The following is a 21,408-nucleotide window of genomic DNA, read 5'->3' as shown; positions in this document are numbered from 1 at the left end:
AGAAGACCAAGAATCTGAAAAAATAACCAGACGTTAACACAAGAAACATAAAAGCAGCATGTTTAAGAGCTGATTAATATGGCTAATATTGCTATACAGCTATGTCACGGCAACAATGGAACACAATATCTTCTATCATCTACCAACTGACCTCAAATTCATGGAATAAGCTACTCCCATTTCAAATATTTTGAAATTATAAAATCAAAATCTACAGTTTGAAGATGAACTAGGAATTCTGAGATTGAATATTACTCACAAATAGAATAAAAAATATACATGGTTAAAGCTCAGTTTCTAATTAACAAACTATCCATTTCAAGCATGTTAAGAGTTTCACATGAGCAAATTCATCAAAAGTAAAAGATATTAACATAAGAGAAAGAGATGGACAAGAAAGCTGAAATGTTGTTGCATGAATCTTCTTTTGCTTCATAATAGCCCAAAACAAAATGTAAGAGCCTAATCTCGTAATAATAATAATAATAATAATAATAATAATAATAATAATAATAATAGGGGATGTCTGTGAGTAACTCATCTCTTCAAACCTTTAACCCAATCCTTAACAATCAAAATAGAGACTAAAAACCATTCTACAGTATTAATACCTGAAATCGAATCAGAAACTTGAACTCAATTCAGTTCAGTAGATGATGGTGCTCCTTGAGTTGCATTCTTTCTTTCTTCGAGTATTCCTGGGCCTGGACACGATGCTATGTACTTTCAGACCAAATCCACGGCAATTGAGCTCCTTCCAACACCACCGAGTCAACGACTTCAACCTCCTTCAATTTCCCAGTCACCACTTCAAAAATTACCACCCAATCACCACCGAGTCAACGCCATAAACCTCCTCGGTGGCAATTGAACTTAATCCCGTTTCGGTCAAACCCGCTCAACACCATCTTCAAAAATTAACAAATATCACATGTCCCGTTGTTCGGTATCTAAATAAATGTACAGGGATCTTGAATTTCTTACCGTTTCGTCCATGGATGATAGGCCGGTTGCCGATTTCTGGATCGCTCCTCGATGCATCGGATTTCAATTTCGGGATCTAGATCGGAAACCGGCGACTCAGGGCTGTATTTTTTGGAAAAACCCACAGGTTGCGCAAGATTTGGATTTCTGCTCCGACAGCTGATATGAAGCAACGGAATCGTTCTGCTTTCGGTCCACGCAGAGAAACCCTAGATTTTGGAGATGAGAAAAGGAATCGATCCTCTTAATCGATTATGGATGGCACGGGCGAGACGCGTGCTTACACCGAATCCCAAGGGGACAGTATACAAACAGTAGAAAGGCAGCTGGGTGCTCCAACCTCTGGATGCATTCCAGAATTCGCCCTTTAGGATTCAGTTAGTATTAATTTTTTTTTTAACTTTTTATTAAATAACTCACACACCCTACATATGTTAATGAGGTTTGAACCCATGACATCAAAGTTGTTAGTTAACCACCTTAACCAACTACATCACGGCTCACCGACAATTAGTATAATTGTTCAAGCCAGAGATAGTTTTAGTTTTTTGTATACATAGTTGTTACCCTTCATTGTCATTTGCTTTTAACATGCATTTGAACTGAAAAGTCATGTATGACTCTCATTGCTTATGACGACAAATATAAATTTTTCGTTTGTTCATGTTATTTGTGATGATAAAAGTAATATTTAATAGATCATATAGTCTAAGACGACAAAAATTATTTTTTCATTATAGACTACCTAACTTACATCGACAACTATAAAGTTCCTCGCCCTCGAGTACCTTAGTCAAGGAATACTTTTCTTGCTAAAAAGATATATTTTACGATGAAAACGAATTTTCTTGTTGAAGATTATTTATAGCGAGGAAGGATTTCCTAGTCGAAAGATACTTACAGCGATGAAAATGTTTGTTTTTCTATTTTTTACCATCCATAATTTTTTATTATAACTTATCAATAGTGAGGAAATCACACATTTATGATGAAAAAGTATGAGTTTAGGTAAGGAAAAAAATTGTCGATAAAGAATAACAACGAGAAAAAAAACTTCCATCGCGAAAAAGGTTTCGCAAGGTAATAGTTTTTTTCTCGCGGAAACTTTTCTTGACCACCCTACTGCGAGGAACTGACGACCAAATTATTTTCCTCGTTAAAACACTATAACGAGGAAATATTGATTTTCAGCGACAAATGTGTTCCTCGCATATTAGTTTTTCTATTGTAGTTTGAGGAAACAACCCTCATATGAATCAAATGATCTTGCTTGTCCTCTATACACATGGCAACGAATCGATTCGTATTGTACCCTCTACTTGAGTATAAATGACAAAATTGTCTTTGAGTTCAAAATTTTTTTTTTTTTTTTTCATCTGGTCATACCTTTTCTTTTTTTTGTTTATCTGACAGTGACACTATTTGAAAATTGAAATCATGGGATATGTTTGTTCATATGGAAGACTATATAGGATATAGCAACTATAGCATTTTCACTATTTGATGTTGGAAATAGTGAGACCTATCTTATGTTTGATACTATTGGTATACATAATTCTTTGCATCAAAATAAATGTAACAAGAAACTATGATCAATCACGTTTATGTGTAGTTTAGTCTACACCGCTAGTGCTCACTGATCTCATGTAGTCAAGTAGTTGAAAGAAGTACCAGGTTTTTGCTTGCTGGTTTGACTGATATTAAATTTGCAAATGATACCATAATTTTTGAAATGGAGTCAACATATTTGATGTTATACAAATCTTCCTGGATTTACTTTTTATATGGATCATGTGCAGACTATGTATTCGTATAAATTATGATAGTATTGCAGTCCACAAAAAGACAGATAAATTACACACACAAAAAGACCATATTTTAAAGTTCGCACAAGACCTCTTGTTACTCAGACGGGCGTTGTTAGTATTGTATGGCAAAAAGAGTATATTCAAATTGTTTCATCTATGTTCTTCTAATGGAGACTATCCACACAGCATGCGTTATCTTGTTGCAGACCGATTATCAAAATTCACAAAAGAAGAATCCAAGTTGCTTAAGGAATCATTTGATTTTATTGGAGTAAATTACTACAGCCTACAACGCACCTCGTTTTAATGCTACTCATCCTAATTCAAATAACCCAAGCTACTTGACAGACGCTCTTGTTAATCTTCCAGGTGAGTACAAATTTATGTTTTAAATCTTCTTAAGTCATGTCTAGAGGAATTTTCTTAGGTACCTACATCTAATGAGGCTCGAACATGAACGTTGTGACAGTGATTGGTCCAAAGGTATGTACCAAGTTGACCAACCTTGATCTAATTACCTTAGTTAAATGTCATGATCAACGAGATTTCAAATAATTTTATAATTTAAATTTTGCAGACTGCTTTGGATTGGCTCTATGTTATCCAGAAGGATTTTGAGAGCTATTGCTCTACGCAAAGAACATGTATAATGATCCAGTTATCTACATCTCTGAAAACGGTAACTGGTTTGATATGATTTTCAAGTTTTCGCTCGAGGAATCCCTAACCGATTAAGGCGATCATCATAGAATTGACTATTACTCAGTTATCTTCTTTCAGCAATGAAGTGCTTAAATTGTAGAACGATTAACTTCGGTGATAAACATTATTCGCTTTTTGACTCGTCTCTTTTTCAACAGATATGATAGTTTGTCCATATCATATCCATCAATGAATTCATGAAAGAAGTATGGCATGGGACAAAGCACGTACATACATCTCTAATATGATGACATAAATTCCAGAAATGACAAAGCATCGAGTAGATTTTTTGAATGAGGTCTTTTGTTGATTGTCACTGATAATGGTGGTGAAACAGGACCATACACATTAAGGCACCGTTGAATATTTCGGTGAAACATGTCACAGACTATGCCGTAGACTCAAAAACTTCTTGGAAGATGTCATCTTCACAAGCTTTTAATTAGAATATGCCGTCCAGCTTTACGATGTAGCGGAGAATCTGATGGGATTAAAATCTACTAATCATGATCTACGGATCGTTTACAGGAGAAACCACTACCTTGCTGCTGCAGAACGATTCAGATACGATCTTGCGCATAATCCCATACGATCGTAGCGTTGCAAGGCGCTTTCCAAGTGAACCAACCAATTAAGTACAAACGAGTCAGGAGTTTTCTCAAGGAGATGTGAATGCAGCGATATCATTACAGCTGCGCCCAAAAACATAGGTTCATGTTGCAGTATGTCATGATCAACCTGCAAAATGTGCAAACCAATTGTCATATTGACAATCCATCACCAAGTCACATAACAACCACTAAAAAGATCATTAAAAAAAATACCTGAGTCAATAACCATAATACAAGACCAGTATCAGCTTTTTCATCTCTTTCTAGAGCATCTGTCAGAGCCTCCTCATACTTTCTTTCATTCACCAACCTTGACAGCTGATCCTCTACAGTTCGAGACCCTGATACTGCGGAGCTAAAACTTTCCTGTAAATAACAACAGAATGCAAAGTCACACATAAATAACCCCATGCATTATAATTTGTGAAGATTCCATGCAAACATAACCACAACACATGCAAACATAGACTCATCCCGTGATATAGGCAGGTGAAATGGGACACAAGATCTAAAATATTAGATGCCAGACATCTAAAATTCTTACCTGACGGTAAGATACAGCCAAAGGTACCGTCTGACTTTGCTCTATAGCTTGAGTGATTGCAGAAACATGAACTTCTTTAACATCAGCTAATCCATCTTTCAGATTTTTCTCTAACATGACTTCAAGGTCCTTGTTAAAGTCATCAATCAAATTGGTTACTTTTCCAGAGAACTCAAGAAGCATACTTCAAACAAAATCCATACTCTCTCAAAAAGCTTTCCACATTCTTAACAGGTAAAGGTGGCAAACATAAAGCTTTATGTCCTTCATCCAGTTGATCCCAATATCTCTCTAGTTTGATTAGAGTGTTTTTTTTCTGTTCTTCCCTTTTCTCTTTCTCTGCTTCCTTTTCTGCTTCATTTTCTATTTTGAGAAAACAAAGTTCCCGGGCATGATTCAGGTGCGAGAGATAAACACGGTTACATTTTTGACACCTTTTCATGCCGGCAATATCCGCGAAGTAGGTCAAGAATTTGATTGCACGCTGCTGCTCCATCGTGAGCTGGGGAGGATTCTTGCCATCCATGCCTACAGTTTGAGAATCAAAAGAATCAAAGGTAAATAATAGAGAAGCAGGCGTGAGAGAGAAAGGGTAGATTGGGAAAGGCAGCAAGGAAGAGTTGAACAAGAGTGTATAGGCAAACTAGGGATTCAGAGAAATAAATTCAGATCTAGCATATTGCATCAGCTATCTTAGCAACAAATCACCATATACAAATCCAAAGCTTCGATTCCATTAGGAAGCAGATCGTAGAGAAAGCTATATATCTTCAGCAAATCCATAACAAAATCTTCAACAAACGAAGAGAGAATCACTTATCTCTAGAGAAAGTAGCTGGAAAAAATACCTACAAAATCGATTTCAACCCGGTTTGGTCGGCGCGGCACCGCAGGGATGATTCTCTCAATTATCAGTTTATCAGTTTAAGGTGTCTAGGGTTTCGGGTTTCTATCGAAGGGCGGAGAAGGGGGTGTGGATGTGTTAAAAGCAATTTCGTCCCTCCCTCAATAATGGATTTCTATTTCTTAGTCTATTTTGGGCTTAAGTCAGCTTAGCCCAAAGGTAAGCCCAAATTTGAGTGTGTTTTCCTAGTGATCAAGGAATTAGGCTCAAACCTTGGTTTACCGTTGTTTTTAAGGAATTTTTGATGGAATGGAATTCTGGAGTTTCCATATTGACACAAATGGTTTTGAAAACGCAGTTATGCAAGACACACTCATTTGAGACAAATTTTGAAAAGGTTGCGTAACAGTGTTTTTCGACAATAGATTATGTCTTGGATCAGTGTATCACAATTGGTGGTGATCATGAGACTACATAGTGTCACTCTTATAAACACCCTTGGTTTTAGCTATGCAAATCTACTAAATGTGTCTCGTGTGAAAGCACCCTATCGAAAACCTCATAAGCGTAAGAAATGAGCAGTTTTGAATTTAAAAAAAAAAAGAAAAAAAAATGAGCAGTTTTAGTTGTTAACAAAAAACAAGAATATAGCATGGCGATTGCGTATAACAATATTCAAAAAAGGTACATGTTGAGTTTAACATATACCATCTAGTGAAACCGAACGAATTATAACCTAATTAGAATTCAAAAATTTATATGTAAAACGAAAAATAGAAATTCAGCTTTAAAGAAGTATGGTTGTAATATGTGATTATATCAATGAGAAATGAGCACTTGGTGGTCACTTTAGCAACATGTGTTTGCATCTTGACTCTTTCTAGTTGGTTATAGAAAATTATACATCCCAATGTTCCTTAACTTCCCCGGAAATCTTACATTATTTCGATTTGGAGATGTTTACATAAATGAAGACTCTTATTCTCACCATCATGTCACTATGGGATCCTAACAAACATTGTATTTTACAAAACCTAGTTGGTCCAAGAAACTCAGGTAACGTCGAAGATTAGAGGTCGAAGGTGATTCCAAGTTGGTTATTGATGCACTGAAATGTCATATTTGCTCCACCTTTTGTCGACTAATCAAGATAGTGAAATACATTAAAACTCAGAGGTTCTCTCTACAATGACCTTAGAACTTCAGAAGGCGCCAAACGCCAACAACAACGATTTTGTGGCCCGGTGGTGGCCATGACCTTCAACTTTGTGGTGTCTGTGGGGATCATTTTGGCAAATATGCTTGTACATGCCTTCTCCTTGCTTTCTTGCCTTTCGGTAGTTAAATATGCTTTTGCATTTTGCATCGATTTGATAATCACTATGTTTCATAATGCCTAATTGTGTTTCTATTTAGTCCAGGTAATGGGAAGAGTTGGATTTAAGTTTCCAATTTTTCTCACCTTGATTCATTATGTGACAGCATGGTTGCTTCTAGCCATTTTTAAGACGCTCTCAATTCTTCCGGTTTCTCCTCCGGCTAGAACTACCCCTTTCACTTCTCTCTTCTCTTTCGGTGCTGTCATGGCTTTTGCCTCTGGTCTTGCTAATACAAGTCTAAAAATAACAGGTTCTACTTTGATATCTTTTGTCTTTTATATATGATGTACAAAATTGTTACAAACTCAACATGTTACATACTTTCCTCATCATTCTGCTCATTATGCAGCGTTGGTTTCTACCAGATGGCTAAAATTGATGTAACTCCTACCATTGTTCTCGCCGAGTTCGTTCTCTTCAGAAAAACCATTTCTTGTAACGCAAGCTCAAATGATTTTGTCCCATTCTTTGGTTACACCTTCAGACGAATTGTTGTAAGTAGTCTCTTTTTTTTTTTTGAAAACAAAGTTGTAAGTAGTCTTGCTTGTGCAGGTTTTAGCTCTAGCTGTGGTCTCAACAGGTGTGGCAGTAGCAATAGTAACAGATTTAGAGTTCAATTTGTTTGGCGCTTTGATTGCAATCGCGTGGATAGTCCCAAGTGTTGTAAACAAAATCCTGTGGTCTAATCTGCAACAGCAAGGGAACTGGATCGCCCTCGCGTAAGACTTTATTATTCCCTATTTTCCTCCTAGCCCCTTGAAGATGGTTAATGGTTAAGCATTTATCTGTTATGTATAAGCTATGAAATGACATCTTATTTTCTGAGTGTACGCTGATGTGGAGGACTACCCCCAATCACTATTTTCTTCTTATTAGCTCTTATGCCATGGTTGGATCCACCAGGAGTTAATGAATAACTCGATCAAGTGCTATCCTTATATCAGCAATCCTTGGTTTTCTCCTCCAATGGTCCGGGGCATTGGCACTCGGGTAAGTTCGTTGTTGTTATGCTAGAGGAGTCTGGATGTTGTGCTGATATGATACTTGTGTCTAAAACTAAGTTCTCAGTAATTGCTGAGAGATTAAATACAAAATTCAAAACCTCAAAATGGCGTCGATTTGGATCCATAACAATGTGCTCGTAGTACTGATGTCATGTTCTCTCTTATGCAGGGCAACCTCAGCAACTAGCCATGTACGTTGTTCTTAGATTGATACTTGAAATGTTCGGTTTTAATTTTTACAGTCTGGTTGCTGATGATACTTGGATTATCTTAGGATAGCCGGAACACTCGAATTTAACATATCTCGTACAATGAGTTATGTGATATGTATTTACTTTTAATGGATTGACACTCGATTCTCTTTTACCATTTGACCCTCTTCTAATGAGTGATGTTATGTGTTTTGTGCCATCTTCTTCCAACTTAGTAAAGGTCAAGAAATTCAACCAGTTTTATTCACCTTCTCCTCAAGTCAAAGAATTTCTGAGTTACTAATCTACGAGTAAGTGTATTTTAACTTGTAAAGACGGCAAATCTACCCATTTGTCAGCAAAAATCTTGTTTATTTTTTTAAGTTTTGCTAAGAAAATAATTGGCAGCACAAGTATTTGGAGACTTGTAATGATACAAAAGCCAATATTAAACTCAACTGAGTAGTGAGTATTGCCTGTAAACATCATTGCAATGAAGCCTATATACATAATGGAGGTGACTTCTGAACTAATTGCAATTAAAAGTATAGTAAATGGCATTAATATACAAGCTTTTTGCTTCAAAGGATGACATAACCGATACCTATATACGAATTGAAAACCAAAGTTTGATAGTTCAATTCCAAGTTCTTTTGCTGACCATCTAGAACATCTGCTTCAGCCAATTGCCAACGTTCTTGAAGTTACTGTATTCCATTTCCAACTTTTATATAGCTCCATTTTTGGCCTATGCAAACAACAATTATTAAACTGTCATGGCAACCCAAATGGAAATCCAGATAGAATAAGTAGGCACATATATATAGAGGGTTCAGCATATTCCAGAGGATATATGGGAACTGGTCATCATCTCAAAATGCATCATGAACACTAAGAATGTATAATATCTCCCTCAAAAGAAAAAACCAGTAATAGGATGTGTAGAAAACTAGAAATGGTTTTCATTGATTCAAAAGATTTACAGACTTCACATACATAGCAGTGTTGCTATCCTAGCAATTGCTACAAGTAAGTAATTACAAGATCCATATAATTAGCCTAATATCAATGCTAACAGTAACTGTCATATCTAGAATATATCAGTAATCAAGGAACTTGATTTGGGGAAGATAATAGGCTTGATTGAGGCAGTGAGTGAATAGCTCTAACACCCCCCTTCAAACTGGGCGGTTCTGGACGCACAAGTTTGGCACAGAGGAGATGATGTCGTTGCTTGTGGAGTGGTTTTGTAAGGAGATCAGCTGGTTGATCTACTGAAGGAACAAAATTAACCCGATGACTCCCAAGTGCAACTTTTTCACGAACAAAGTGATAATCCAACTCTATGTGTTTCGTGCGAGCATGGAAGACCGGATTAGAAGCCATGTATGTGGCACTGAGGTTATCACAATAAAGCAGTATTGGAAACTGAATTGTGACACCAAGTTCATATAGTAAGAAGCCTAACCATGTTGTTTCAGCACTGGCATGTGCAAGAGACCGATACTCAGATTCTGCACTAGAGCGAGCTATAGTGGGCTGCTTTTTGGAACACCAAGAAATTAGATTACTGCCAAGGTAAATGAGATAGCCAGAAGTGGAACGGCGAGAATCCGGGCAACCAGCCCAATCAGCATCAGAGTAAGCAGAAAGGTGGACAGGTTGTCGTTGAGGAGTGAAGGAGAGACCATGACCAAGTGTGCCTTTGACATAACGGAGGATGCGTTTAGCAGCAATAAGATGTGGAACTCGGGGCTGGCTCATGAATTGAGAAACAGAGTTGACAGCAAAAGCTATGTCAGGCCGGGTAATAGTTAGATACTGTAACGAGCCAACTATCTCGCGGAAGGCAGTAGGATTATCAAGAAGTTCGCCATCAGTGGAGGTGAGAATGGACTTGGCTGACATGGGAGTGCTCATCGGTTGGCTTAGTAACAGATCATGCTTCACTAAAATATCATGAGCATACTTGAGTTGATTTATGTACAGTCCATTGGAATGTAATGTGACCTGCAACCCAAGGAAATAATGAAGAGGGCCGAGATCCTTGCATGTCAAATCCTCGGCCTAAGGCATCAATAAAACTTTGGAGGAGCGTATCATTGTTGCCTGTAACCACAATATCATCAACATATAGTAAAAAGAAAATGGTATGCAACCCATGTTGATAAATGAAGAGAGAAGAATCTGCCTGACTATGCTGAAACCCAACAAATGACAAAAAGGAACTCATCCTTTGGAACCAAGCACGAGGTGCTTGTTTGAGGCCATAAAGTGCCTTGTGAAGCTTACAAACATAAGAGGGCCGAGAGGAGTCGACAAAGCCAGGTGGTTGAGTCATGAAAACATCTTCCTGAAGATAGCCATGAAGAAAGGCATTTTTAACGTCCAGCTGACGAAGTGACCAGCCTCTAGACACAGCGATAGTAAGCACGGTACGAATGGTTGCTGGTTTTATGACTGGGCTATAGGTTTCCCCATAGTCAATGCCGTGTTGTTGGTGAAATCCTTTTGCCACAAGACGGGCCTTGTGGCGTTCAATGGAACCATCGGGGTTACGCTTAATACGAAACACCCATTTGCAACCCACTATGTGATGTGATGGGGAAGGAGGAACAAGAGACCAAGTATTGTTTTTCAGAAGAGCATTGATCTCTGTGGCCATGGCATCTCTCCATTGTTCATGTTTTGATGCTTGAGTGTAACAGGTAGGTTCCATAGAATCAATGATGGATAAGAGAGCACGAGGTAAGGGTACCTGACAGTGCCATCAGTGCGTTGGCGAGGTTGAACAATACCTTCCCGAAGACGCGTTGGCGGTGGAGCCGCGTCAGATGGAGTGGAGATGTTTGATGGAGTGACAGACTGGTCATGTGGTTGTGATGGATGCGCCGCAGTGGAAGCTGTCACTGGTGGGTGGATGACGGCGGCAGAATCCGGCGACGACTGTTGAGGACGGCGGCGACTGTACTGTATAGTTGGGACGACCGGCGACGTCGTGTCTGTACTAGAGATTGGAATTGAGGGCGGTGGTTCAATATGGGGCAAATCTGCAGGTGACGGACCGACGGGAGAGGACAGAACAACGGTGGCCGGGAGGGAGTCGGCGACGGCAGGTAATGGGTCGCCGTCGGACTGACCGACGGGGGAGATCAGACCGGGCAACTCGATTTGCGGCAAGAAGATTTGGGATTGTGTGGAATGCGATGGATGAGGCTGGAGCAAAGTTGACTGGGCTCGGCAGGGGAGCCTGCGGAGGTAAACTAAAATTATTGATGTTGCCAGATGAGGATGACAATGGGCTCGGCAGGTGGGCCTGCGGAGGTATTATTGGGCGTGGACTAGATACATGGTATCAGCCCTTTTCGATCCTCACCTGTGATCCTCTTCTCATCCTCTCTTCCTCCCCTACTATTTGTTTCCTCTCCTACTATTTGTCCCAGTTTCTGATTCTTGATTCCTTACGTTTCTTTTCTTGTTGTGTTTTCGTTTTCATCCTATCAAAATCCTTCTTCTCAGTCAAAAAAAAAAAAAAAATAAGGCTTGATTGAGGCAGTGAGTGAATAGCTCTAACAGGATGTAATAGAAGTGGTTTCTGCATAAACAAGCAATGAAGTGTATCATTAATAAAGGAGAAGCAAAATGTCAGCATCATGGTAGTAATGTATATACAATTGAAGCTATTGCACCATTTCAGCAAAGATTTGGATGAGCTTTCATGCTGGTACAATCAATTCCTGCACAAAAAAGGAGTCCTGCTGATTGCATTCATCACTTCTGAATTGCACTATCAGTTGCTGTATAGGTGTAAGATCTGTAAGATTTTTCTCTCATCAGTAAATTAAAGTCATGAAAAAAGAGTCTGCTAATGTGATTATTATCTGAGTTTGATTCGATCTCATACTAGGGTACTGGACCTCTGCAATAGATCACATTTATGAAGACTGGGAAACACATTTATGCACCAGTAGCTGCATTGTTTTGATAATCTTAGAGCTGGGCTGAGTTCAAATTTTCTCTGATTTCATAACAGTTAATTTAATTCCTTACACTCAAATGAGATCACAAATTTGTCCTGTTATGAAGTAAATAATTGGGGTCTTCTGCCATTTTCTTCTTGCTTACAATAAATTGTAGTCAGTAAAATTGAATACAAATGCAGGCTCACTAGCAAGTAGTGACTACTATTTTCATTACATAATATCTGTTTAATTGGATCTTAATTTCTTAATAAAAACCCCATCTAGAAAGTGTTGAAATCCAATCAATGTCATTTCAATATTTTGGTGATAAGAAAAGAAAATTGAGATTACTCTTTGCTTGCTTGCTAGAATGAAAATAGTGAAATTTGATGAGACTTCTGGGTAGTGTTCGTTTGGAAACAACAATTAGCAAAACTGCAAATTATTGGTCAATATTAACCCGTTTTTTTCCGCATAAACCTATTTTTTGGCTATTTGGATCAGACAAATTGTAGAACCTCATAGAAAGAGAATTGATGTGACCGCCATTTTATATGGGAGATTTAGATGTCATTAATCTAACTGCTTTCATCGTTTTGGGTCCAATTAATCACCCTCTGATTCAACTCTTTTCACACTTTGTTGCAAATGGCCATTTGATTAACCATATTGAAAACTTAACCACACTCTCATATTCGTTATGGAAATATGAGACTTGATGGTTAGGTAAGATAAGACTTGATGGATAAAGACTTGGATAAACTAGCCATTCAAAATTACTTGGATGTTGTTTAGCGGTGCTGGACCATTTATATCCTTGGTTTAAAATGATTCTTGAAATATTGGAGTTTCTCGCGAGTCATTGTAAAAGAAGAAATCAAGGTTACTAAAACTATTATTCGCGTATCTTACACGTATGTATATAATCTGTAAACTTATTATAAAGTCGCTCGATATATTAAAAACTTAACCATATTATACAGATATGAGGCGTGTTCAAAAATATTGGAGTAGAAGTAAAAGCCAACATTTTCCCTATCTCTATTTAAACAATCAACTACAACTGAAGCATATACAGTAGGCGAGTCTATGATCTGCCTCAATACGTTTTTGATCTAGGTCTCTATGAAACTTGTGAACGTTTATTAAACTACTTCCATTTTTTGAGAAGTCCTTATCAATTACGAGGCACATTATTGAGTAACTATCCGATGTTAAACTTCGGATAAGCCAATTGCAATCACCAAAGTTGTTTGTAGTAGTTTAAGCAAGAAGAAAATTGAGTTATTCTAGTAGGTTTTTTGTCCCTTACATAAGTCATGAAACATCAATTTCTATGGAAATTGATTGAAACCCTATTGTCTTTGGCACATCGATATCGATTCTTCTAGTTATACATAGTTGACATGAAGATATTGATTCTCTTCGTGAATCATATAGTATAGAGTAAAATATATAGAGCAAGTTTGTTATGAGGATAAACCGTGTTGATTTTAAGCTAAATGTTAAGCAAAGAACTATTTACAAGTTCATAGAAATCATCTGTCTACATTAAAACGACTAAAGCTAGTTTAAGATATGCTAAATTCGAAGTTCGGTTGAAGATTATTTGTGGTTGTGGAGCAACAGAGCGCTATGCATATGCCTTTGGATACTACTATTAAGCAATTAGTAACACATATCTTTCAAGATGAATCAATTTATGTTCTCATTGTGTTTATTTGGATTGTGATGGGTGGTCACACTATCTGACCACAATAATGTTACAAAGAAATGCAGATGTGTAGTTTTAAACTTTCACCTTTGGTCCCCATTATCCATATCGTGGGTGCCTTCATGCCTTTAAATCCCAAACTGAACAACGAACTGAAAGAGAAAAAGGAAGAAAGGGGAAAGGATGGATAGAAAAAGAAGATATATTCCTTTCCGAGTTTTCGTATTATTAATATAAAATTTCTAAAAATTTATACTGTGACATCTAATTTGAACCCTAAAAAATTAAAAAGAGAACTCAATTAAGAATCACTCGAGACGTAATTATTAAGAATGAACTGATACTCTATGGCTATTTTCTATGAATGATCGACATCATTTTTGTTGAAGTACAAGAACAAAAGCCTTCATCCCTTTTTTTTTTTTCTATATTGTAACATCTATAAGAATTTATAAACTCGTTATGGTCTATATAAACTTCACGCACATATGACATATTAATCATTTAAGTTGTCGAAACCCATCGTTATGTACTCCTCCGCTAAAAATGAAGACTGATGCAAATCGAGCAATCGACTTTGTTGTAGTTGGTCATGAACCACGATCGTCGTGGTTCAATTTCGTGCCTTTATAACGATCAACAAAATACATTTTCATTTCTTCAATTAGCAACAGGAAAACAAAAAACAAAAACAAAAACATAACGTTAAGAATCTGAGGGGCTATGGTAATACCACATGTCATATAAGCACAGGGACCCTACTCTTGAGTGTATGGCATAAAATGCATGAAGCCAGACATGTCACATCGTCATTGGATAAGGCTGTCATTGGATGAAGGTGCCTCCACCTTTTTCCTAAACTCTCATACAGCTTTTTACTGCCCTTCCTCAAATTTTGTGCTCACAAGCATATACCAATCCAACGGCACCCGCACTCGATCCCCGCGTAGAGATCGGATTTCACGCGTCAAGATACACTTATACAATTAATATACAAATCATTCGTCTCGTTTAAAGATGTAAAAATAAAATAAAAACTGAAAAACCTTAATTCATTTCTTTACCATTTTTATTTTTGATCTGATCAAATTAAATACTCATAATAAGATAACATTTTCTTCGACCTCGGATCCTTATTTCCCATGTTTGAAGCATTTGGACTAGTTTTTTGAGTTTTAGTTTTGATAACGGTGTTTGTGTATATACATGATAATGTCACGAGGATGGCTGAATCAATTAAAACACTATTAGTTACTCGATTCATTTACACCATAATACGTACAAAAATTTTCTCCCGAAGAATATGTAAACACCTTGCAGAAATGTGATCAAGTATGCACAATATTTGTCATGTTTCTCAACCACCTGCTTTACCTATGAACATGTTTTACCTCAAATAGTACATAAGTATTACGAAAGAAGGAGATCTTAATCAGACGCCATATGCTCCCGATCTCATCGAAGTAAAAATGAGAACGGAGGCAGCTGATCACTTCCCAAAATGGAAATCATTAAGACTTGTTTTCGTGTGGTCTGGGCAAACCAAGGTGAATCAAAATTTACACATCACAAGCAATCTCCAAGAGGGTAGGTGGCATGTTGCTTTCATAGACCCCAATTATTATTATTTTCTAATTTCTAATAAAAAAGAAATTTATTTTTCTTTTTTAAATTTTGGTGATTATGTTTGGCTTTGGAAGGGGGCCAGCATCAATCTTATCACCCGAAAAAATAATTGTTTAAGAAATATAAAAAAAGGAAAAGGGACCCTACAACCACAACCCTCTATTTTGTCCTCTTCTGATTGCCTCTGAGAGACTGAGAGCTTTGTAACCGACCCTACCCACTCCACGAAATTAATAAAATAAAAGGATATTACGGAGGGAAATGAATTATTATATTTTTTAGATTTGCAAGAGGCCCACCTCAAATGATTTCTATGCTGAAACTATTCTAAAAGAATATACTACTTATTATCCAAACAAAATCGATAAAATCATGACAAGTAATGAATTTATTATTTTTTGGTTTAAATGGATAATGTAGTTGGTTTTCATGACCAAAAATGTTTGAATAAAAATGCTTGAAACATCCGATCAAAAAATGTTTGAATAATAAAATGTTGAGCGGTCAGATAGATAAGAATGTTATTCTATTTGTAAGTCGTGAATTGTTGGTTAGTTGACCTATTGATACAAAAAAATAAATATCGCAAAATTAAATTTCATGACATTTGACGAAATGTATAGATGAGAAAAAGAAAATTCAAAGAATCACTTCATTATATCTCTATTGATCAAAACTTAATGCAAGACTTAACAATGTTGATTGATATAGACAAAAAAAATTATTTTTTTAAATATCGCTTGATAGATAAATAATTTCTTTTACCCAGTGGTCTGTAATGATAGAGAAAATAGAAAAGTTTGGGTAAATCTCATTGTTACCATGTCATGCGATGAAAAGGAAAGTTTGTGGTATATGAAATACCAACAAGAGGAAGGTCGGTTTGTCCATTAATCCACTATGGTGAGAAAATTAACATAGTAAGGAAAGATTGAACCCTTGAAAGCGTGTGTTTGAACGACAACAGTGTTTTGCTAAAGTTGGAATATCTTGCATTGCCAAACCATAGAATATAAGCATTAAGGTTCTTGAATATTGTCACACACTCCACTGTGTTCATTATCATCAATTTAGCATGACACTTCCCTAAATTGCGTCACATACTCCACTTATATTATGTAACATACTCCACTTCACATATGGAGCACACTCCATCCTCTTTTGAAAATTAAGATGATATTTAGTGCGTGTTTACTTCAAATATTTTATGTGTTCATATCCAACAACCTAATCACTACATGATTTCCGATTTAGTCATATTGTTAGAGAAATGATTTTCCAGATCTACATCAATAAAAATTAACGTCTTTTGATTCAAAAAATAAATAAATCTAGGTATAGTGTAATTAATATTTTAGATTTATTTGGAGAATGTTACTTTACCAAATGAAATAGACAAATTCGTTACTTAGTGCAAGATACTTATGCATATTCTTGGTGACCAGGTAAAGATCAAGAAAAGTTTCCAGTTTAGACCATCTATTATTCAGATACACATACGTCGGTAAATAATTGAGGTTTAGACACAATTGTCCGAATCGAACCTTGGTTTTTTCTTTTCCCGTTGGTAAAAAAAATATATATATTTTGGTAAATCTTTTTACCACACCAATAACACGAGGGGAACACAAGTAGCAAAAATGTTTGACGTGACCAACGCATAGCATTGGGTCTTGTACTCTTGTATGCCTTCACTTGCAAACATCCCAAAAGCTTGTGTGCTACACAATTCACCACCCAGTCAAAATCTCACTCGTGTTCCCAATAGAGAAGAGTCCCATGACTCGTGAGCAAGAAGCCACAGTCCTCAGTCAAACGCAAAACAAAAATAAAAAAAATAAAATAAAAGCCCCTCATTCCTGGTTTTTTCACCTTTTCACGAGCTCGATTTAACCTTATTCAAACTGTTAATATCAAAACAAGCAGAGGGAATATCACGCAATCCCAGTGAAACTCGTACATATTTACTATTATATTTTTACCCTCTCCCCCCTGACCTTTACGGGCTTCGAGACTCCACGAGGAGTTCCCTCCTCTCTCTGCCGTCATCTTCATCATCATCGTCAGTTACACTGCTTAATATTCCCCATCACTTTTCTCACTTTTTAAATCATTTAACTTGTTTCGAAAAAAGTAAATATTTCCCTAAAAAGATGGGAAATTTAAGAAAGGAGAGAGAGCCTCATCCCACTTTGTTCCCCTTTCAAGAAACCGTCACTGTGTACTACTAGGTCCTCAAAAACCACACCACCTAGCTCCCAATATATTATTTACCAATTCTCAAATTTGAGCACAAGTTCAAATTTCCTTACAATACTCAACACGAGTAATAGAACCATTAAGCTCGGAACCCTTCCAAACTTGTTTCGTAATACACCGGAAACTGTTACTAATTTTACACTTTTCGATAATTGTTAGATTAGTTCGGCAGAAATAGAATAATCTAACAGTAATCGATTTCATAATTTCAATACTCTAATACATTATAAAATATGTTTACAAAAATATGTTTTAGAATTTCATACTGTGAAACACTGTAAGATTTTCGATCGCAGAAGCGCCGGAAAATCTTAGGTAGATTCGAAGAAATATTAATTCTTTTTTTTTTACTATTTATTTATTTATTGCATATGGGAGATAATAAGGTCCAAAGAAGATTTACTTGGTTCTTACAAATGTGCCCTTGCTAACCAAAAAGGAAGGGAAAGTGGGAGAAAAAGGAAAAGTTAAAAAGCCTGTACCAAGTCCCAGTACTACTACTCTTCTATTCCGACGCCGATTATGCTTTTTTTTTTTTCCTTATATTATATTTATCTTCATTTTTTTTTGTCGTTTGGGGGAAAATTAGAAACCAAAACAAAAAAAAAATCCAAAATTTGTTTCACGGTTTTGCTGCTAGCAGCGAAGCCAAACCGGTCACGATCCTCGCTCCTCTCTCAACGCTCTTCGGCTTGACCGCCGGCGGCTGCCACGCACCAACCGCCGTTGAATTTCCGGTCACTTTCGCCTCAACTTCCGGCGACGGATCGGTCGAATTCACGGCGTCCTCGCCGAAGATCAACTCAAACTCTCCGCACTCGCTCAGGTGGTCAGTCCGATCATCTGAACTGACGGCAGCACTCTCCGGCGCCGGGACGACGTCGTTTTTTAGCTTCGGCGTCGTGGTGGTTCTGGTGGTGCAAGGAGAGAGCCACTTGGCCCTGACGTACTCGGCTTTACGCCACGGCGGAAACGGCATGCCTTTCTTCTTGAGGCTCTGCCTGGCCGCCTCCGATACGATGGCGACGATCTGGCCGAGACGGTCCGATTTGCCGACGAAAATGAACGGCAGGGATTGGAGGACGGCCTTGTAGGCCCCAGTGGGACGCGCCACCTCGAATTCCGATCGGAAATCGATGTCGATCAACAACCTCTCCCCCTCCACAATCACATCGATGTACTCGTATTCACCTGAACACCAAAATTTAATTTAATTTAATTTAATTAAAAAAGAAATGAGAAATTAAAATTAAAAGAAAAAAAAGGGAGAGGTTTTACGGTGCAGTACCGGCAGGGAAGGACGGTGACTTGTCCCACTTGGATTTGCAGACGGAGGAGTCGTAGCCGAGAGAGCAGAGGCCGTCGGTGACGATATTTCTGAGCTCGTCTTTCTGCTTCAGATTCTTGCTACTCTCGACGATCTTCGCCGTGTCGGCTAAGAGGTTTCTCTCGGCGACGCTCACGCATGGAATCAGGCTCTGCGAAAAAGCAAGGAACAATTCGAATCAGATAAACAAGATTATCCAGAAAAACAATTCGAAAAGGAATAAAGTGCGGTTGAAGCGGCGTCGGTTAATACCTTGAGGATATCAGAAGCGTCGCCGCCGAAGGAACCGCCGGTGGTGGACTCGCCGCCGAAGAAGTCGAGCTCGTCGTCGGAGCTGTCATTGTTGTTTCCGTGAAAGCAATTGCAGCGGTTCCGGCCACATTTCGTCGGATGCTGCTTCTCGTTGGTTTCCTCAATGAAATTCTGAACCATCTTCGCCAGGCACACCGAGGTCGGCTCGAACTCTGCGGCGGCGGCGATCGCTCCTCCTCCGACGTCCTTGTTGAAATCGCTGCCGGCGGGAGGCTTTTCGGTCGAGGAGATTTTAAGCACGCTGGGGAACTGCCGGTCAAACAGCCGTCGGAGCCGGGATTTCATCACCGGCTTGGCCGCCGTGTCGATCCGGAGCGTCTCGGAATCGATATCGATCGGTTGGATCTTCATCGGAAAAGGCATGGAAAGAAGAAAACTCCGGCAATATAAAAATCTCAAAGGGTTTTGAGGCTCTTGCGCTTATCTCAGCCACTCAAAAATCAAAGCTCTCTCAAAATTTAAAAACAAAATTTTGCATTAACAAAAAGCTTGGGAGAAACAAAAAGGAATAGCTTGGGAGGCAAAACAAAACTCAAGCGAAAGAGAATCGCTTCCGATCAGGGCTTTTCGTGGAAAACGTGACGGCGATGATCGGAGATACGGACATTGCGTATAGAGATGAACAACACCGTAGCCGGAATATTCATCACCGGCGGTCGATCGTCGCCGGCGACGATGGTGGTTTCGGTTTCGAGGACTAGAGTATAGAAGAAGCTTTCTGTGTTTGTTGAGTGGTGTTGTGGGTTTTGTGGAGACTGAAGAGGGAGTGGGGGACGGGTTTGGGGGTTTTATAGGTGAAACAAGTGGGTCCCGGTAATTGGTGACGTGGATTACCCCTGCCACGTATGAATTTACGGTTTTGCTGACATGGCGATGTGTGCACGCCGGGAGGGTGGTAAATGACGGTTGTGCCCTTGCACTTATAGTTTGGGAAAGCGTGGGAGTCGTGAGGGGTGAAGCGCTCGGACGGTTTTGGAGAGGCGTGGGGGCGACACGTGTGGAGGGTGTTTGGTTCGGGTTTTTGGAATTTCGTGATTTTAACTGTGCAGGGTGAAACGACGTCAGTTTTGGACGGTTCTGACTTCTGAGATTTTAGAATTGAGGACAGTCCTCCTGCAGTTGAGCTACATCAACTCCCGTTTTATGAACGGGAAAAATATCTTGAACGACTTGATACTAATTTCAAACAAAAGTTTTCCTTTTTTTCCTTTTCGATTTTTCTTATTGTTGTTTTACGAAATTAAATTACTGGCCATGGAATTGTTAGATTATGTAACGTTTTATAAAATATCACATACTTTGAAAAACAACGTTTTTAAAATATCACACCAAATAAACTAATATACGATTAATCGAGTACATCGTTATAGCGAGATCCTATACATATAATTGGATCAATCTAAATTTTCTGTTTGGATGATTGGATCTAAGCTGGTCAAATTGGTGCAACATTTGGCCAACTTTTGACGAGAATGTGAGAAAAATCTAGCAAATATCGTTTTTGAGGTGAAATTGATATAAACTATCAAGTGGTCGATTCATACGAAACCGATAAGTTTGTTAGTCAATTACATCTAGTCCACTATGTGTTTGATTACTCAAATTTGCAAATGACATGAATTGAGCATAACATATTAAACTTGAACCTAAGAAAGTAACGTTTTCAAGCACAAGCAAAGAAAAAGAATGAAAGATATCCCTTATGAGTGCAATGTCTATATGATAGGATTAACGTGAGTGGTGACGTACAAGATTAAATGGGAAAACGGTGGGTTCTTTAACTAATTTGTTTTAAAACTCCCTCTCATATATGTCACTAGAATTTCATTTTCAATTCGCTACTTTTTTGTCTTAATAACCTTCCATATATACAATTATACACAACTCATAAAAAAAGAAATCAATCTAATGACAATTATGTAGATTTTCGTCTAAATCTAAACCTTTATCACATAAATGCAGTCTGCATTTACCTTAACAAATCTCAATTTTTGTTTGAACTTTGAAATAAATTTGATGTTTCCATTCATTCCAAGATGACTAGATGAAATATATTTCACCTACTTTGCTCATTTTCTTTACTGCTTACAACTAATTACATCAGAATAGTTAAGAAAAAGTAACCATCGTATATGATAGTG

The 21,408-nt window shown here is 37.9% G+C and overlaps 3 protein-coding genes and 1 pseudogene across 3 annotated transcripts; 1 reads left to right on the top strand and 3 right to left on the bottom strand.

Moving 5' to 3' along the window:
* Positions 1 to 4,019: 4,019 nt before the first annotated feature.
* Positions 4,020 to 5,648, bottom strand: LOC101305360. The gene is made up of 4 exons (XM_004296554.1): positions 5,498 to 5,648; positions 4,650 to 5,177; positions 4,319 to 4,471; positions 4,020 to 4,232 (listed from the first exon to the last, which is right to left on the bottom strand). Exons 2-4 carry the CDS (start codon positions 4,830 to 4,832, stop codon positions 4,032 to 4,034), a joined length of 537 nt encoding a protein of 178 aa, XP_004296602.1. The 5' UTR covers positions 4,833 to 5,177; positions 5,498 to 5,648; the 3' UTR covers positions 4,020 to 4,031.
* Positions 5,649 to 6,145: 497 nt separating this feature from the next.
* LOC101308079 lies at positions 6,146 to 8,082 on the top strand (annotated as a pseudogene).
* A 663-nt stretch (positions 8,083 to 8,745) lies between these two features.
* On the bottom strand, positions 8,746 to 13,850 carry LOC101307781. Its single transcript, XM_004297934.1, has 3 exons — positions 13,831 to 13,850; positions 10,826 to 11,383; positions 8,746 to 8,815 (listed from the first exon to the last, which is right to left on the bottom strand). Exons 1-3 carry the CDS (start codon positions 13,848 to 13,850, stop codon positions 8,746 to 8,748), a joined length of 648 nt encoding a protein of 215 aa, XP_004297982.1.
* A 4,013-nt stretch (positions 13,851 to 17,863) lies between these two features.
* On the bottom strand, positions 17,864 to 19,912 carry LOC101304761. Its single transcript, XM_004296553.1, has 3 exons — positions 19,208 to 19,912; positions 18,917 to 19,106; positions 17,864 to 18,819 (listed from the first exon to the last, which is right to left on the bottom strand). The coding sequence occupies exons 1-3, from the start codon at positions 19,628 to 19,630 to the stop codon at positions 18,251 to 18,253; spliced, it is 1,182 nt and encodes a 393-aa protein (XP_004296601.1). The 5' UTR covers positions 19,631 to 19,912; the 3' UTR covers positions 17,864 to 18,250.
* Positions 19,913 to 21,408: the final 1,496 nt, after the last annotated feature.

Source organism: Fragaria vesca, linkage group LG4 (genome assembly GCF_000184155.1).
Source record: "Fragaria vesca subsp. vesca linkage group LG4, FraVesHawaii_1.0, whole genome shotgun sequence".
Lineage (NCBI taxonomy): Eukaryota > Viridiplantae > Streptophyta > Magnoliopsida > Rosales > Rosaceae > Fragaria > Fragaria vesca.
Note: the sequence above shows the minus strand (reverse complement) of the source record. Positions and strands in the feature narration are given on the sequence as shown.